The sequence below is a fragment of the Dendrobates tinctorius genome, unplaced genomic scaffold (genome assembly GCF_039654945.1).
Source record: "Dendrobates tinctorius isolate UK_male_01 unplaced genomic scaffold, ASM3965494v1 ptg000005l, whole genome shotgun sequence".
NCBI classification, from domain to species: domain Eukaryota; kingdom Metazoa; phylum Chordata; class Amphibia; order Anura; family Dendrobatidae; genus Dendrobates; species Dendrobates tinctorius.
The window spans coordinates 21,477,330-21,494,584 of NW_027361673.1; the positions used below are offsets into that span (position 1 = coordinate 21,477,330).

At 45.0% G+C, this 17,255-nt stretch overlaps 1 protein-coding gene across 1 annotated transcript in view; it reads right to left on the bottom strand.

The window, feature by feature from the left end:
- GADL1 (glutamate decarboxylase like 1) overlaps window positions 1–17,255 on the bottom strand; it is a 657,207-nt gene that overhangs the window by 532,561 nt on the left and 107,391 nt on the right. The window contains exon 3 of the mRNA XM_073568647.1: window positions 5,897–6,023. Within this exon, the coding sequence (XP_073424748.1) occupies window positions 5,897–6,023 (127 nt within the window). The remainder of the gene's footprint in view (window positions 1–5,896; window positions 6,024–17,255) is intronic.

Here is a 17,255-nt window from a genome sequence, read left to right on the forward strand (position 1 = left end):
AGACACATGATTGCACTATGAGGGACCCTGTGCCAGTGTCCATGCCAAAGAGTCAGGGCAACGGCACTCGCACGGTTGCGTGCGCTAGGTGGTGACCCCGGCCATGGGGGGAGGAGGCAGCCCAGTTAGGAAGGTTTACAAAATGGCATATGTTGATGTGGGACATTCACCTGCTGCTAAAGGCGAAATTGGTCAAGTCCCAGGAAGAGGCGGACCAAAGAAAGGTTGACAGAGAAATGGCTATGTGTCATCAGGGTAAGGTGTGACAAAATCCTTGGAAACCCATGCATGGTTCATTTTAATGAAGATTAGATCATCCACATTTTGGGTCGACAGACGGGTCCTTTTTTCTGTCAGGATTGATCCAGCAGCACTGAAAACTCTTTCCGATAGTACACTTGCAGCTGGGCAAGCAAGCTCCTGTAAGGCATATTGTGCCAATTCAGGCCAGGTGTCCAGTTTACAGTCCCAATAGTCAAATGGGAATGACCTGTGAGGGAGAACATCGATATGGGAGGAAAAGCAGTTTGTAACCATAGTTGACAAGTGCTGTCTCCTGTCACTTTCAATTGATGCAGTATTACCAGTTGTGTGAGCGGGACTTGAAAAATCAGTCCACAACATGGTCATGAAACCCCTGTCTCCAACGCCACTTCTGATGTGTGCACCACCAACACCTCTTCCTAGTTGCCCCCGGCCCCTATGGCTCGTGTGACAACCATCACCGCTGCTGTGTGCTGGGAATGCCTCAACCAACTGGTTTACCAGGGTTACTTGTTTGTTAGCCAATATTAGGTGAAGGTTCTCCTGTGGCATGATGTTTTGGAATTTGCCTTTATAGCGTGGATCCAGGATGCTGGCCAACCAGTAGTCATCATCGTTCATCATTTTGGCAATGCGGGGGTCCCTTTTTAGGATCTGCAAGGCATAATCTGACATGTGGGCCAATATTCCCGGTGTCAATGATGCATTGCGAGTGCTGGGTGGAGGAGCACTTTCAGGCAAATCCACATCCCTCCAGTCACGCACAAACCCAGTACCAGACCTTGCCACGCCAACATTTTCTCTTGCCCCACGAGAAGCATCCTCCTCCCCTAAATAATCATCCCCATCATCATCCTCCTCCTCTCCTTCCTCCACCTCATCCACGACAGTTCCCTGAACAGACAATGGCTGACTGTCATCAAGGCTTCCCTCCTCTTCCTCATCATCGTCGGCTGCAGACGCCTGCTCCTTGATGTGCGTCAAAGTTTGCATGAGCAGACGCATAAGTGGGATGCTCATGCTGATGATGGCGTCGTCTGCGCTTACCAGCCATGTGCATTCCTCAAAACATTGAAGGACTTTACAGAGGTCTTTCAGCTTCGACCACTGCACACTTGTCAACTCCATGTCTGCCCTCAAAGTGCCTGCCCGTGTATCCTACCACAAGTGCATTACGGCCTGCCTCTGTTCGCACAGCCGCTCAACCATGTGCAGGGTGGAGTTCCACCTTGTTGCAATGTCTATGATTAGGCGGTGCTTGGGGAGGTGGAGCAATTGCTGCAGCTTCTGCATATGACTGGAGTGTACGGCCAAGCGAGCGGATTTGCGAGCACAGTCTTCGAACCTTATGGAGCAGGCCTGTTAACTCTGGATAATTAGTGAAGAAGCACTGCACCACCAGGTTCAAGGTGTGAGCCAAGCAAGGTATGTGTCTGAGTTTTGAAAGGGCTATGGCTGCCACAAAATTCCGCCGTTATCACTAACTACCTTGCCTGCCTCAAGATGTAGACTGCCCAGCCATGACTCAGTTTGTCGCTGAAAGTAGTCGGCCAGTACCTCCGCCATGTGTCTGTCGTCCAAACACATCATCTGCAACACAGCCTGCTGACACTTTCCACTAGCTGATCGATAGTGGGACACATTGTGTGCACCACTGTCAGCTGCGGATGCAGTGCTCGTGCAACTGCGCTCTGTGGATGAGCTTTCGCTTCTGGAGGAGGAGGAGGAGGAGGGTCGAATGCCTACAGCCAACTGTTTCCTATACTGTGGGCTAGGCAGCACTGTGCCAACATAGCTGTCCCCTGTGGACCCTGCATCCACCACATTAACCCAGTGCGCAGTGATGGACACGTAACGGCCCTGGCCATGCCTACTGGACCATGCATCAGTTGTGAGGTGCACCTTTCCACTCACTGATTGCTTGAGTGCATGGACAATGCGGTCTTTCACATGAAAGTGGAGGGCTGGGATGGCTTTGCGAGAAAAGAAGTGGCGACTGGGTAGGTCATAGCGTGGTACTGCGTAGGCCATGAGTTCGCGGAAAGCTGCGCTTTCAACCAACCTATAGGGCATCATCTTTAACAAGATTAGTTTGGCCATGTGGGCGTTCAAACCCAGTGTACGCAGATGAGAGGATGAGTACTTTCTTGTCCTACTCAAAGTCTCTGGTAGGGTGAGCTGGACTTGAGAGCTGCATATGGTGGAACTAGCGATGGACATGGCAGGCTGAGAGAGGGTTGATGATGGTGATGGAGTTGGTGTTCCTTCTAATGGTGTTCCTTCTAATTCAGTCTTTCATTGCAATAACAGTGTGATTCCCTGACTGATTTGCCCTTGCGACGACAACTCAACATTTGATGCTGGTGGTGTGCTAACCGGTGGACTTACAGTGGGGGAAACAATGTAGCATTGCTGACTACCTTCTTTGGGAGCAGTAGCACATGTGGTGCATGAGTTTTGGCAGTTCGTCCACGCTTGCAAGTGCATGTTGGTTAAATGTCTTAGCATGCAACTGGTATTCAAATTTCTCAGATTTTTCCCTCGGTTAAAGGTCTTTGCGCCCTTATTTCAGATAACCTTTGCCTGATCATTAGGATTTTGTTCAAAAAAGCGCCACACTGCACTTTTCCTACTATGGAAGACGTTTTGAGGCCTTGCACGCTGTGCTATTTTGACCGTCTGGCCAAGCTGTCCTGCAACTCTTTTGGTTTTTGTATCCCGTTTTTGGACTGCTCCGGGCCTGCCAGATAACAGCTGTTGCGATGTTGATGCCCACTGCGGATGCTCCTCCTCCTCTTCTGAGCTATTGGCAGCGGCACCCTCTACCCCTAATGGATGCCAATCTGGGTCAACAACTGGGTCATCCATCACCTCCTCTTCAATGTCATGTGCACCTTCCTCTGTGTCACCGTGTATGGTGGTATAGTATGCGGGAAGGGGCACCTGAGTTTCATCTGGGTCAGATTCTGGCTCAGTACACTGCGAGGACAATGTAGTGCTCTGAGTGAATGTACCAGCAGAATCATCTATCAGTGGCTGTGCATCAGTACACTCCTTGTCAGATTCATCTTTGCCTGGGTAATTCACAATTTGACTTGATAACCTAGGCATGGTATGTGAAAACAGCTCCATGGAGTAATCTGTAGTGTGGCCTGCTGCATCCTTCAATTTTGGTTGGGGTGAAGGACACAAGGAAAGGTGTGGTTCATGAACATGAGCCTCCAATGATGACTCAGTGCTTTTATTTTTTAAAACTTCAGAAGAGGAGGCGATAGAGCTGGAGGCTGAGTCAGCAATGTAAGCCAAAACTTGTTCTTGAAGCTCCGGCTTTAAAAGCGGTTTACCTACTCGCAGAAAAGTGAGCCTTCGAGGCCTTGTGAAGCCAGATGATGATGCAGGCTCAACACCTCCTTCATTAGGTGCTCTTTTGCTTTTACCACTACCAGCAGATCCACCACCAACACCATCATTACCAGCTGCCAACCCCCGCCTACTTCCACGGACTCTTCCACCACACTTCCTCATTTTTGGGGAAAATGTACCCAAAATACCACCAACTATATGGTACTGTAAAACAAGGTACAAGGTGTATATAGTAGTGGGGAGAATTGGAATCTCTTTAGACTTCAGGACACAGTTGGATTCTGTCAGGCCCTGTTTATTTTACACCGCAATGGGACAGGCAGATTCTGGATGGTTTAATAAAGGTGGATAGAGGACTGTTGAGAATTGGAATCTCTGTAGACTTCAGGACACAGTTGGATTCTGTCAGGCCCTGTGTCTATAACACCGCAATGTGACTTGCAGAAATTGCCTAGAATTCCCAGAATTGGAATCTCCCTAGAGTGTAGGTCTGTAAGAATGGACAAACTCCTCGGCTTTTCCTTACAGTCACACACTTAGATAGCTTCAATTTGGCCATGATAACAGCCATTACATGGTACTGAGAGAGGAGCGTGCACGTACACCGCTATACAGTGTATGTAAAATTGTCAAGCTCCGTGTTTTTGTATACGGAATGACACACACTGTCTCTCTCTAGTTTTGAATGTAAAAAAACAGCAAATATACTAAACTGTTTGAAAAACGGACAAAACTATAAGGTGTAGGTCTGTAAGAACGGATAAACTCCTCGACTTTTCCTTACAGAGTCATACACGTAGATAGCTTCAATTTGGCCGTGATAACAGCCGTTACACGGTACTGTGTGAGGAGCGTACACTGTTGTACGGTGTGTGAAAAAATGAACGCTCACTACCTCTCCAGGACAAAACAATACAATTTGGATTGCTTTTAAAAAGGCAGTTTGAACGCCAGTGTGCACACAGCAATGCAGCTAGCCTTAAAAGGCAGGCTAATCACCACCAGCGCTGCTGCACAAAAGCAAAAATCTTCACCTTTCACTGCACAGTAACTACAGTGAAAAGCGCTAGCAGCAGAAGCAGTTTTTTTTTCTTTTTGCCTTCCTAGCGCTCTCCCTACAGAATCAGCAGCTGCAGCAGCTCTCCCTATTCTGAGATCAGCATGAGTAACATGGCGATCGGTGTCCCCACCCTTTTATATCCCCTGTGACACCACACAAAGCAAGCGAATCACTTGCATGCCCTTCTCCAAGATGGTGGTGACCGCTGCCTATGTCATCACGTTGCCCACAGTGTCCGTTCTTCCTGATTGGCTGAAAAAGGGCGCTAAAGCATCTTTTGAAACGCGACTTTGGTGCTAAAGTCGCCGACCTCATGGCCGACCTCACGCTAAGGTCGGGTTCCGTTTCATGAAACCCGACTTTGGCGAAAGTCTGCGACGTTTGAATTTTTTCGACCCGTTTCGCTCAACTATAGTTAATAATAATATTTCAGAAGTATTATTATTAATATTAGTGGTTAATATTTTGTGTCAAGGTGGGAAAACTGGTTCCCAATGGTGCTGATGGAAGTTACCTTAATTTTTAGATGGTGACTTCAATCTGAGCAATCATAATAAGTTTTTCATAGGAACATGGAAATGTTTTTTAAATGATAGAAGCAAAACTCCGCTGCATGATGTGCAGTATATACACATAAGCTTTAACAATCAGCACAGTAGTAGTAAGGTTAAAGAGGACCTGTCACCAAGTCAAAAGTGGCCAGTTTTTGCTCTTATTTTATTCCCAATGCTGCCTAAGTAGTCTTTTTTATTTTTATATATTTTTTGCTTGCTTCTTTAGAAATCTGCTATACGATTCCAAAGATATGGACAATTTTATTTAGTGATAATTTTTTATGGTCTTTACCAAAAGGGCGGTGCTCAAAGGGTAATACTACATAACAACCTAAAGACCCACCCCAGGGAATGATCTCAAGCACCACCTCCTTTGTGATGGCCATAAAAATTATCACTAAATACAAGTTACACATCTCTGGAATTGCATGGCAGATGGAAAAAAAATGGAATACTCGGTGTGGAGCGGGGGTGCAGTTGGAATAAAGCGAAAGCAAAAACTCGGCACTGTTGACCATTAACATTTTACTTTCGAAGAGATTACTGGCATATATATTTGAACAATGAATGAAAGGCACACAAAGATTTCATTTCTATAACACGTGTATTTATCTCATGACCAACACTATACGCATTTACCAGTTTGATTTCTTACTTGTTTTGACGCTATACTTAATAGCATTTTGGCAAAGTTGTAATAATTTCTGATGGGATTCTCCAATGTCTTTTAGATTTACATCTAGGAGTTTCTTAAGCTGTTCAGGCTCTTTCCATTCACAGACCTGTAATAAGAATAAAAATGTGCCATGCTATCACATTAGATTTACACACAACCTTTGGCAAATAAAGCGTTGCACTATCCAACCTTCACACCCATAGGAATGAGTGAGATTACACAGTGAACACTGTATCATTACCACTTGCAGTTCTAGCATTTCTATCTTATTTAAATCTACTGAACTTTCAATAAAAAATAAACTTTTGGCTCAGTTTGCATTAGCGTCCTGAGCTGACCCAGTGCTTAGCTGAGTGGAGAGGTCTGCCTATACCCAGTAAATGAGCATGGTGATTGCAGTGTTAGTGTACATTGAATTGTATGCGCCAGGATTAAACATAGGGAATGTACTGAACACAAAAGCACTGAACTGAGGTGGAGAAAGAGCAACACAGAGGTTTATAATTTGAGACATCCAAGCATGCAGTTTCTTTTTAGACATTGAATCTATTCATATCATACATTAAGGGCAATCAGTGTGGGATTTATGTTTCATTTTTGAAAATAAGTGTATTGGTAAGAGAAGGGAATTCTATTAGACAGAAATGACTTTAATTGAAGCTTAAATTGTCAAAAAGTTTTCTGGCTGTTACCTTGACATTAAAGTTGAAAAAGTAAATTAGTTCTCAGTTATTTTATGGCTTTGACTGTGTTTGCGAAAGTCTGAAAACCACCAATCATAGAGTTTTTCCATGGTGCTGCCTATACAAGCAAATGTACTATTTAGGAACTTGGACATTTGGAGAGTCAATGTTAGCCATATTAGTTATTACCCAACCCATATGTTTAATGTAAAAAGATGTGAATAACTTAAATTAGGTTTCCTTACTTGTCTTCAAATAGTAAAATTCAACATTACTAGGATCTTCATAATAACATTATGAAGCATAATATGAGATTACTGGAGAACCCATGTATGATAGCAATCTGAGTCTCTTTAAAGAGACTCTATATGTACCATAATATGGTGCTTTTGGAAATTATCAAAACAGGTGTAGTCCAGCGGGTTCCAATGGAAAAGTCTTTGTATTAAAATGTAGTTTTTTTATTGATCCATATTAAAAAAAATTGGGTAATAAATGATTCAATGATGCCGATTCTTTTGGCGGGTTGGATAGCGACTTGCGCCGATGTGTTCTCCCCGCACGTTTCCTCCATTTTTTGACATATTACGTACACTAGTATTAAAACTGTTTCTCCTTTGTGGCAAGGTCTGAATTTCATTGTTGGATCCCAATGATGAATCTGAATAATCATCCGTAGTAGTTGCAAATCATATATCAGAAAAATCATCCCAATTTTTGAAGCTCTTTTTACTTGATTTAATGGTGCATTTCAAAATCGACTGATATCTCTTATGCCAGTCATAAACTTTTTTGGAATTGTAATCCTCCAAATCCCTTTTCAGTTTCCTTTTTCTTAATATCCATAATGGTATTTTCCAATTTTCCAGACTAGACTTAAGTTTCTCGTTTAATAGTTTAAAATCCTGAGAGGGTGAGTATTTCTCAAGTGAAGTCTGTAAATTTTTAATCTCTTCCTTGATTTTGCTCAATTCAACCTCCTTGTATTTCAAAATCAATTGAATCACTGTTGTGCTCGTAAAGTCCTGAACATGTTCCTTGATTGGAACACCTGGAGCTCATGGTAGGGAGACTATTTAGATGGTATTATTTCTTCCTTTTAGTTACCATGATTAAGACCTAGAGTCGAAACGCTTTGGTCACAAACGCTGCACTGTGTGTACTAAGCTGTGATGAGCAAGTCATTTTGGTGGATTGTTTATTTCTATTACCCAATTTTTATTAATATGGATCAATAAAACAGTACATTTTAATACCAAGACTTTTCCATTGGATCCCACTGGACTACACCCGTTTTGATTGTTTCTAAACCGGTTACTCAGCCTTGTCCGTGCAAGACCTGGATATGGGGATACCTACATGATGGGTGAGCTGGCAACTTTCTTGTATTTTTATGCTTTTGGAAATTATCTCACAATACTGCATCAGATCAAGCGTTCTATTATTATTTAGAGGTAAAGAAGCTACAATATGTGCCCCTGACATTATATGGGTGCCACATGTTTGAAACCACATCAAAGGGATACAAAAGAATAACCAAAGACAATTATTTGCAAAACTGTTAGGAATCTGGGTTCTATGATGCCTATGCGGGAATCCAGATTCTCACATTTGTCTCCAGAGGCTAAGTCCTTTTTTCCAGCTTCTGAGCATGCCCACGGGACGAGCTCCATTGGAGTTCAGGAGTCAGGTGCTCAGGTCCTGCTCCTGATTCCATTGGTTTAGCTCAGGGCTCTGGAGATTTCCGGCAGGTCCCGTATGCTATAAAAAATGCGCATAGCCGTTATGCCATGCACTAGTATTTTCATACTGCTGCTGTGTGTATGGTGACGGATGCTTGGATTGGTGACTGACTCATTAAGAAACCCCTTCCCTCTGATAATACGTCTGTGTGTGTGAGTGGTTTTCAGTCAGTACCTGCGCTAGCGCCAGCGCGCACAAGCTCCATCTTTCCAGCAGCTTAGCGTCCTGCATCGCCCTTGCGATACTTGGGGTTGCAGCTTGTCCAGGCGTGCGCACTTGCGACGCCGAGCACACGTGTACACGGTAAGTCCACTCGGTTGTAGTGATCTTATTTAACTACTCCGGTTTCCGGCTACCGCACGTGTGCCGCTGAGATCCTGTGCTGTTAACAGGCTCAATACTATTTTGGTGTTATTTTCCCTGCAGCTCTGTGTCCCTTAACAAAGCTTGCCTTATTGCTTCTGGGTGTGTTAGAACCCTGTGCGTATTTGTGCTCTGCCTCTCTCAGCAGCGGTTTTACCATCCACCGCACGGTGGACCCCGAGTGGCGAAGGCACTTTAATTATTTATTTTTTTTTAGTGCCTTCCGCCACTCCTAACGTAATACTAGCGGCAGGGTCTGGCTGGAGATGGCAGATCAGCAGCAACTGTTGCAGTGCGTGTGACAGCTCGAGACTCGCTTGGCTGCCCTTGAGAGAGCTCTCGCAGCTTCGCAGACCACAGATACTGCTGTCCAAGCACTCACGGACGTGGTCAGGCGTATGTCCATGTCCGCCCTTGCACCGACAGTTACCCGCCTCCCGTTACCTGAAAAATATTCTGGGGATGGCGCCTCCTGTAAAGGTTTTATCAGCCGGTGCTCGATTCACCTGGAGCTGCTGGCTGCGCAATTCCCTACAGAGTGGTCCAAGGTGGCCTTTATTATATCCCTACTGTCGGGCAAGGTGCTGGAATGTGCTACGCCACTATGGGAGCGTGGTGACCCGAAGATCCGGACCGCAGCTAATCTGCTAACTTCTATCAGGCAGGTGTTTCTCGGTCTACAGGTAAGGCCGGTTTCACACTAGCGCATTTTCAGCGCGCGCACGGCCGGGGGTAGCTCCGCCCCCGATCCGGCTCTCTGCCCGGCGTGCCCGCCCCTTCCTTGTAGCGCCGCCTCCTAGCGGACAGCGGCGCCTGCGATCGGCGCACCCTATCTTTAGCATAGGGTGCGCCGATCGTGCGCAGGTCGTGCGCTAGTTGCGCTTTGACCTGCGCTGCGCACTTTTGACGGTGCGCCGTGCGCGCCAAAATCAAACTTTTCGGATTTTGGCGCGCACGGCGCACCGTCAAAAGTGCGCAGCACAGGTCAAAGCGCAACTAGCGCACGACCTGCGCACGATCGGCGCACCCTATGCTAAAGATAGGGTGCGCCGATCGCAGGCGCCGCTGTCCGCTAGGAGGCGGCGCTACAAGGAAGGGGCGGGCACGCCGGGCAGAGAGCCGGATCGGGGGCGGAGCTACCCCCGGCCGTGCGCGCGCTGAAAATGCGCTAGTGTGAAACCGGCCTTACACACGACACCTCTCTCCAACTGCTCACCTTGTCTCAAGGATCTCTCTCGGTCAGCCAATACACCGTCCGTTTTCGGACACTGGCATCCGAGTTGGAGTGGTCTGACAAGGCTCTGATTCCTGCATTTTGGAAGGGATTTGCGGAGCACGTCAAGGACGCTCTCTCCACGAGAGAGATTCCTACCACCCTAGAGGAGTTAATATCTATCTCCTCACGGATTGACCTCCGTTTTTCTGAGCGTGGTTTGGAGCGAGCTCACTCCAAATGGAGAAGTACTCCGGCTCCCAAATTTTTTGAGCCCCTGGACCTGCCCGAGCCAGAGGTTCTACCTCCTGAACCCATGGAGGTGTCTCGCGCCATTTCTGAGACATGTCCGGCTCAAGAGTCCATAAGCAGTTGTCACCATCTATTTGCTGCTTCCCAGGAAGACAGTTCCTCGCAATGCTCTGACTGTGAGCCGGTAGGCGAGACTTTTGTCCCTCCTTGCCAGCGGCCTAAAGACCTCGCGTGGGCACACGCGCCCAATGTGGACGGCCATCGTGGCTATATGCAGACCACGAAGTCTCTGGCCGGAACGTATTGGTGGCCGCACAGGGTTTGGGACGTAAAAAAGTTTGTTCGGGCATGCACCTTATGTGCATGGGATAGTCTTCCCGAACGGAGTGTGGCTACGCCCGCTGATACATGGCGGCCTTCTCCTAAAACTCCCGCTCCCATTGTCTCCCGGGTGTTCCTCCTGAGACCTGGCAACCTGGCCTCCCATGATACCGTCCGTGTGTCCTGGTTTTCGGTTTCACCTACCGGGACATCAGGCTCGCCATTTGACGAGTCAGAGACCTGTGCCGCTGTCGGGCACAGGCTGGTGGATTGGAAGGTTCAGGGAGGAGGGGGCCATAGGAGGGGGGTAATGTTAGGAATCTGGGTTCTATGATGCCTATGGGGAATCCAGATTCTCACAATTGTCTCCAGAGGCTAAGTCCTTTTTTCCAGATTCTGAGCATGCCCACGGGACGAGCTCCCATTGGAGTTCAGGAGTCAGGTGCTCAGGTCCTGCTCCTGATTCCATTGGTTTAGCTCTGGGCTCTGGAGATTTCCGGCAGGTCCCGTATGCTATAAAAAGTGCGCATAGCCGTTATGCCATGCACTAGTATTTTCATACTGCTGCTGTGTGTATGGTGACGGATGCTTGGATTGGTGACTGACTCATTAAGAAACCCCTTCCCTCTGATAATACGTCTGTGTGTGTGAGTGGTTTTCAGTCAGTACCTGCGCTAGCGCCAGCGCGCACAAGCTCCATCTTTCCAGCAGCTTAGCGTCCTGCATCGCGTTTGCGATATTTGCGGTTGCAGCTTGTCCAGGCATGCGCAGTTGCGATGCCGAGCACACGTGTACACGGTAAGTCCGCTCAGTTGTAGTGATCTTATTTAACTACTCCGGTTTCCGGCTACCACACGTGTGCCGCTGAGATCCTGTGCAGTTTACAGGCTCAGCGATACTATTTTGGTGTTATTTTCCCTGCAGCTCTGTGTCCCTTAACAGAGCTTGCCTTATTGCTTCTGGGTGTGTTAGAACCCTGTGCATATTTGTGCTCTGCCTCTCTCAGCAGCGGTTTTACCATCCACCGCACGGTGGACTCCGAGTGGCGAAGGCACTTTAATTACCTTTTTTTTTTTAGTGCCTTCCGCCACTCCTAACAAAAACAACACCTGTTTTCAATAATCAATAATCCAAGTGGATTTAAACCTTTTTTATGCCCAAAGATTTCTAGATTTAATAAATGTAAACTCCAAACTATAATATCAAAAAAAGAAGAAAAAGGAGTGCTAAACATAAAGTTGTTTTTTTTTTAAAAAGTTTGTTTTAATTGTTTCAGATAAAATTATATAAATTTACATAGATACAATAAAAATAAATTTTACACATGTGACCCTAGATTTTATAATATATATCCATGACAATTCACAGGCAAATATTATCTTAATGGCATATAAAGATGATAACAATTATGTAATATTATATAAATTATAATATTCAATATTATAACCACCAATAGTGACCATAGATAAAAAGTAGTTACAATGGCGTTACATATATATATAGGGACCAGCCCTCAGTATACAGTCAAACTGACAGCCAGAAAGATCAAATTAAACTAATGCTTTTAGTGCTTACCCATGTAGTATGGTGCCTGGTTACCCTGGAGCCACATGTCACCCCTGATGCGCATTTCGCATTTGCTTTATCAAAAGGGATAACAATTGTATCTATGCAAATTTATATAATTTTATCTGTAACAATTAAAATAAACTTTAAAAAAAAAAAAAAACAACTTTATTAATAGCACTCCTTTTTCTTCTTTTTTGATCACATCAAAGGAATGCATAATATGACAATGTGGTATAGACATTACCGAAAACATTTCAATACCCTTGCTCAGTTTTATTTTGGTGGATAGTTAAAAAGGTTATTTGTGAAAAAAATGTTTCCTATTGGATTGGAGTCATAAACAAATGAACTAAATGATAATCACCTACCAACAACTACCTGGCTCCGTTGTTTGTACTGATACAGGAAGACAAGTTGTTACTAGTGATGATAGATGGATTATAATGAGGGCAATCTGGGATACCGACTTTTGCCTGAGGCTCTGGGGAACCCATGGCCAGATTGCTCTCACTACAATGTTTTCTGGTGCTCCAGTGCCAATAATACAAGTAGCAATGAGGCTCCAGGGGAGGTCTTGTCGTCTCTGCTGTCATGTGCTGGCGTGTTGACATCATCAGCTGGCAAGTTCCATCATGTATTCGCCACAAGTACAAGAGGAGACTTGGGGATCAGGGCAGAGTGCCAGTGGAATGGGAGTGAGATGAGTATGCGTTTTTTTATTATTAATATGTGTTTTAGTTGGATGTGGGTCTATATATATGGGCTATGTAAGGGCTCATACTGTATATAGGAGGCTATGTGGGGCTCATACTGTATATAGGGAGCTATTCCACTATTGCCAATGCCATCCAGTGCATGTCTTGCCGCATGTATGAAATCCTTGAACAGCCGGTCGAGGGTGCATACTGCTGTGCAAGATGTGAGCACGTTGTGCATTTGGAAGCCCAGATACTGGATCTAAATGTGCAGCTGGCAACACTGAGATCCATAGACAATATGGAAAGGAGTCTTCTGCTCACTGAGCAGACGCTCAATGGGATAGATGAGGGGGGGATGCTAGGTTGGAGCTGCAGGACAATGAAGCAGCTAGCTGGGTGACAGTTAGAAGGCAGGGTAGAGGGAAGAGCACCAGGGAGGCTAGTCCTGATCTGGCACACCCCAATAAGTTTGCTAAGTTGGCAGATGAGGGGAGTGTTAGTGCAGGGGTAGCACTGCTGCAGCAAGGCATGTCCTCTGAAAGCCGGAGGAGTGTCTGCTCCAGTAAGAGGGGAAATAGGAGAGCAGGGCAGGCCAGACAGGTTCTGGTAGTGGGAGACTCAATTATTAGGGGAACAGATAGGGCAATCTGTCACAAAGACAGGGATCGTCGAACGGTGTGCTGCCTACCTGGCGCTCGAGTCCGACACATCGCTGATCGGGTTGACAGATTACTGGGAGGGGCTGGAGAGGATCCAGCGGTCATGGTGCACATTGGCACAAATGACAAAGTTAGAGGTAGGTGGAAGGTCCTTAAAGATGATTTCAGGGAATTAGGCTGTAAGCTTAAAGCAAGGACCTCCAAGGTGGTATTTTCGGAAATACTTCCTGTACCACGTGCCACGCCAGAGAGGCAACGGGAGATTAGGGAGGTTAATAAGTGGCTCAGGAATTGGTGTAGGAAGGAGGGGTTTGGGTTCCTGCAGAACTGGGCCGACTTCTCAGTTGGCTACAGGTTCTACGCTAGGGACGGGCTGCACCTCAATGGGGAGGGTGCAGCTGTGCTGGGGGAGAAAATGGCTAGAAGGTTGGAGGAGTGTTTAAACTAGGGACGGGGGGAGGGTATTCCTTTTATAGGAGGGGAAGACAGTGCAGATAGAGACCTGGGCACAAATAATGACATTGGGGGTGGAGGTGGCATGGGGGGGTGGGGTTAGAACAGTTAATAATTTAAGAAAGAATAGAGGTACAGAGAGATACATAAAGTGCATGTATACTAATGCCAGAAGTCTCGCCAACAAAATGGAGGAATTGGAGTTAATGTTGTTGGAACATAATTATGACATGGTGGGGATATCTGAGACATGGCTGGACGAGAGCCATGACTGGGCGATTAATTTACAGGGCTATAGTCTGTTCAGAAATGACCGTACAAATAAGCGAGGGGGAGGCGTGTGTTTATATGTAAAATCATCCTTAAAACCCATCCTTCGTGATAATATATATGAATCTAATGAAAATGTAGAGTCCCTGTGGGTAGAGATAAGGGGAGGGGGGAAAAATAATAAATTACTGATAGGGGTTTGTTATAAATCTCCAAAAATAATGGAAGCTACAGAGAATATCCTCATAAAGCAAATAGATGAAGCAGCGACTCAAGGAGAAGTCATTATTATGGGGGACTTCAACTACGCTGAAATACATTGGGGAACCGAAACCTGCAGTTCCAGCAAGGGTAATAGGTTTCTGACAACGATGAGAGACAATTACCTTTCACAACTGGTTCAGGACCCAACAAGAGGGGGGGCACTGCTAGACCTAATATTAACCAACAGGCCAGACCGCATATCAAATGTAAGGGTTAAGGGTCACTTGGGTAATAGTGATCACAAATTAATAAGTTTTCATGTATCCTTTAATAAGATGTGTAGTAGAGGGGTTACAAGGACACTAAACTTCAGGAAGGCAAATTTCCAACGGATGAGAGATGATCTTGGTGCAATTAACTGGGACGATATCCTGAGACATAAAAATACACAAAGAAAATGGGAGACGTTTATTAGCATCCTGAATAGGACCTGTGCACAATATATACCATATGGGAATAAATATGCGAGAAATAGGAGGAAACCACTATGGCTAAATAGAGCTGTAAGGGGCGCAATAAGAGATAAAAATAAAGCATTTAGAGAATTAAAGCAAGTAGGTAGTGATGAGGCATTAAATAAATACAGAAGATTAAATAAATTCTGTAAAAAGCAAATCAAGACAGCAAAGATTGAGACAGAGAGACTCATTGCCAGAGAAAGTAAAAATAATCCCAAAATATTCTTTAACTACATAAATAGTAAGAAGCTAAAAAATGATAGTGTTGGTCCCCTTAAAAATAGTCTGGGTGAAATGGTGGATGAGGAAGAGGAAAAAGCCAATATGCTAAATGACTTTTTTCAACAGTATTTACACAAGAAAATCCCATGACGGATAACATGATCAGGGATAAAAAATTCTCCATTAAATGTCACCTGCTTAACCCAGCAGGAAGTACGGCGGCGTCTACAAATCACTAAAATTGACAAATCCCCGGGCCCGGATGGGATACACCCCCGAGTACTGCAGGAATTAAGCACAGTCATAGATAGACCACTATTTTTAATCTTTAAAGATTCCATAATAACAGGGTCTCTACCACAGGACTGGCGTATAGCAAATGTGGTGCCAATATTCAAAAAGGGGACAAAAACTGAACTTGGAAATTATAGGCCAGAAAGTTTAACCTCAACTGTGGGTAAAATCCTGGAGGGTTTTCTAAGAGATACTATACTGGAGTATCTGGAGAAGAATAACCTTATGACCCAATATCAACATGGGTTTACAAGAGACCGTTCCTGTCAGACTAATCTGATAAGCTTTTATGAAGAGGTAAGTTCCGGACTGGACCAAGGGAATGCACTGGACGTGGTGTACATGGACTTTTCAAAAGCTTTTGATACGGTGCCACACAAAAGGTTGATACATAAAATGAGAACAATGGGGATAGGGGAAAATATGTGTAGGTGGGTTAAGAGCTGGCTCAGGGATAGGAAACAAAGGGTGGTTATTAATGGAGCACACTCGGACTGGGTCACGGTTAGCAGTGGGGTACCACAGGGGTCAGTTTTGGGCCCGCTTCTTTTTAACATATTTATTAATGACCTTGTAGGGGGCATAGAGAGTAGAATTTCAATATTTGCAGATGACACTAAACTCTGCAGGGTAATTAATACAGAGGAGGACAATTTTATATTACAGGAGGATTTATGTAAACTAGAAGCTTGGGCTGATAAATGGCAAATGAGCTTTAATGGGGATAAATGTAAGGTCATGCACTTGGGTAGAACGAACAAATTGTATAATTATGTGCTTAATTGTAAAACACTGGGCAAAACAGTCACTGAAAAAGACCTGGGTGTATGGGTGGACGACAAACTCACATTTAGTGGCCAGAGTCAAGCAGCTGCTGCAAAGGCAAATAAAATAATGGGATGCATCAAAAGAGGCATAGATGCTCATGAGGAGAACATAATTTTACCTCTATATAAGTCACTAGTGCGACCACACTTAGAATACTGTGTACAGTTCTGGTCTCCGGTGTATAAGAAAGACATAGCTGAACTGGAGCGGGTGCAGAGAAGAGCGACCAAGGTTATTAGGGAACTAGGGGGTCTGCAATACCAAGACAGGTTATTACACTTGGGGTTATTTAGTTTGGAGAATCGAAGGCTTAGGGGTGATCTTATTACAATGTATAAATATATGTGGGGACAATACAAAGACCTTTCTAATGATCTTTTTACTCTTAGACCTGTGACGGGGACAAGGGGGCAACCTCTACATCTGGAGGAAAGAAGGTTTAAGCATACTCACAGACGCGGATTCTTTACTGTAAGAGCAGTGAGACTATGGAACTCTCTGCCATATGATGTTGTAATGAGTGATTCACTACTAAAATTTAAGAAGGGACTGGATGCCTTTCTTGAAAAGTATAATATTACAGGGTATATACACTAGTCTCCTTAATATTGCGTTGATCCAGGGAGCTAGTCTGATTGCCGTATGTGGAGTCGGGAAGGAATTTTTTTCCCCAATGTGAAGCTTACTGTTGCCACATGGGGTTTTTTTGCCTTCCTCTGGATCAACATGTTAGGGCAAGTTAGGATAGGATATGGGTTGAACTAGATGGACTTAAAGTCTCCCTTCAACCTTAATAACTATGTTACTATGTTACTATGTTACTATGTGTGGGCTCACATTGTAAATAGGAGTCTATGTGGGAACTCATCATGTATATAGGAGGTTGTAGGGCCTCATACTGCATATAGGGAGCTATCTGCAGGCTCCTACTGTATATAGTAGGCTATATGGGGACTCATACGATATATAGGCAGCGATGTGGGGCTCATCCTGCACATAGGAAGCTATATAGGGGCTCATACCATATATATGCAACTATGTGGGGGCT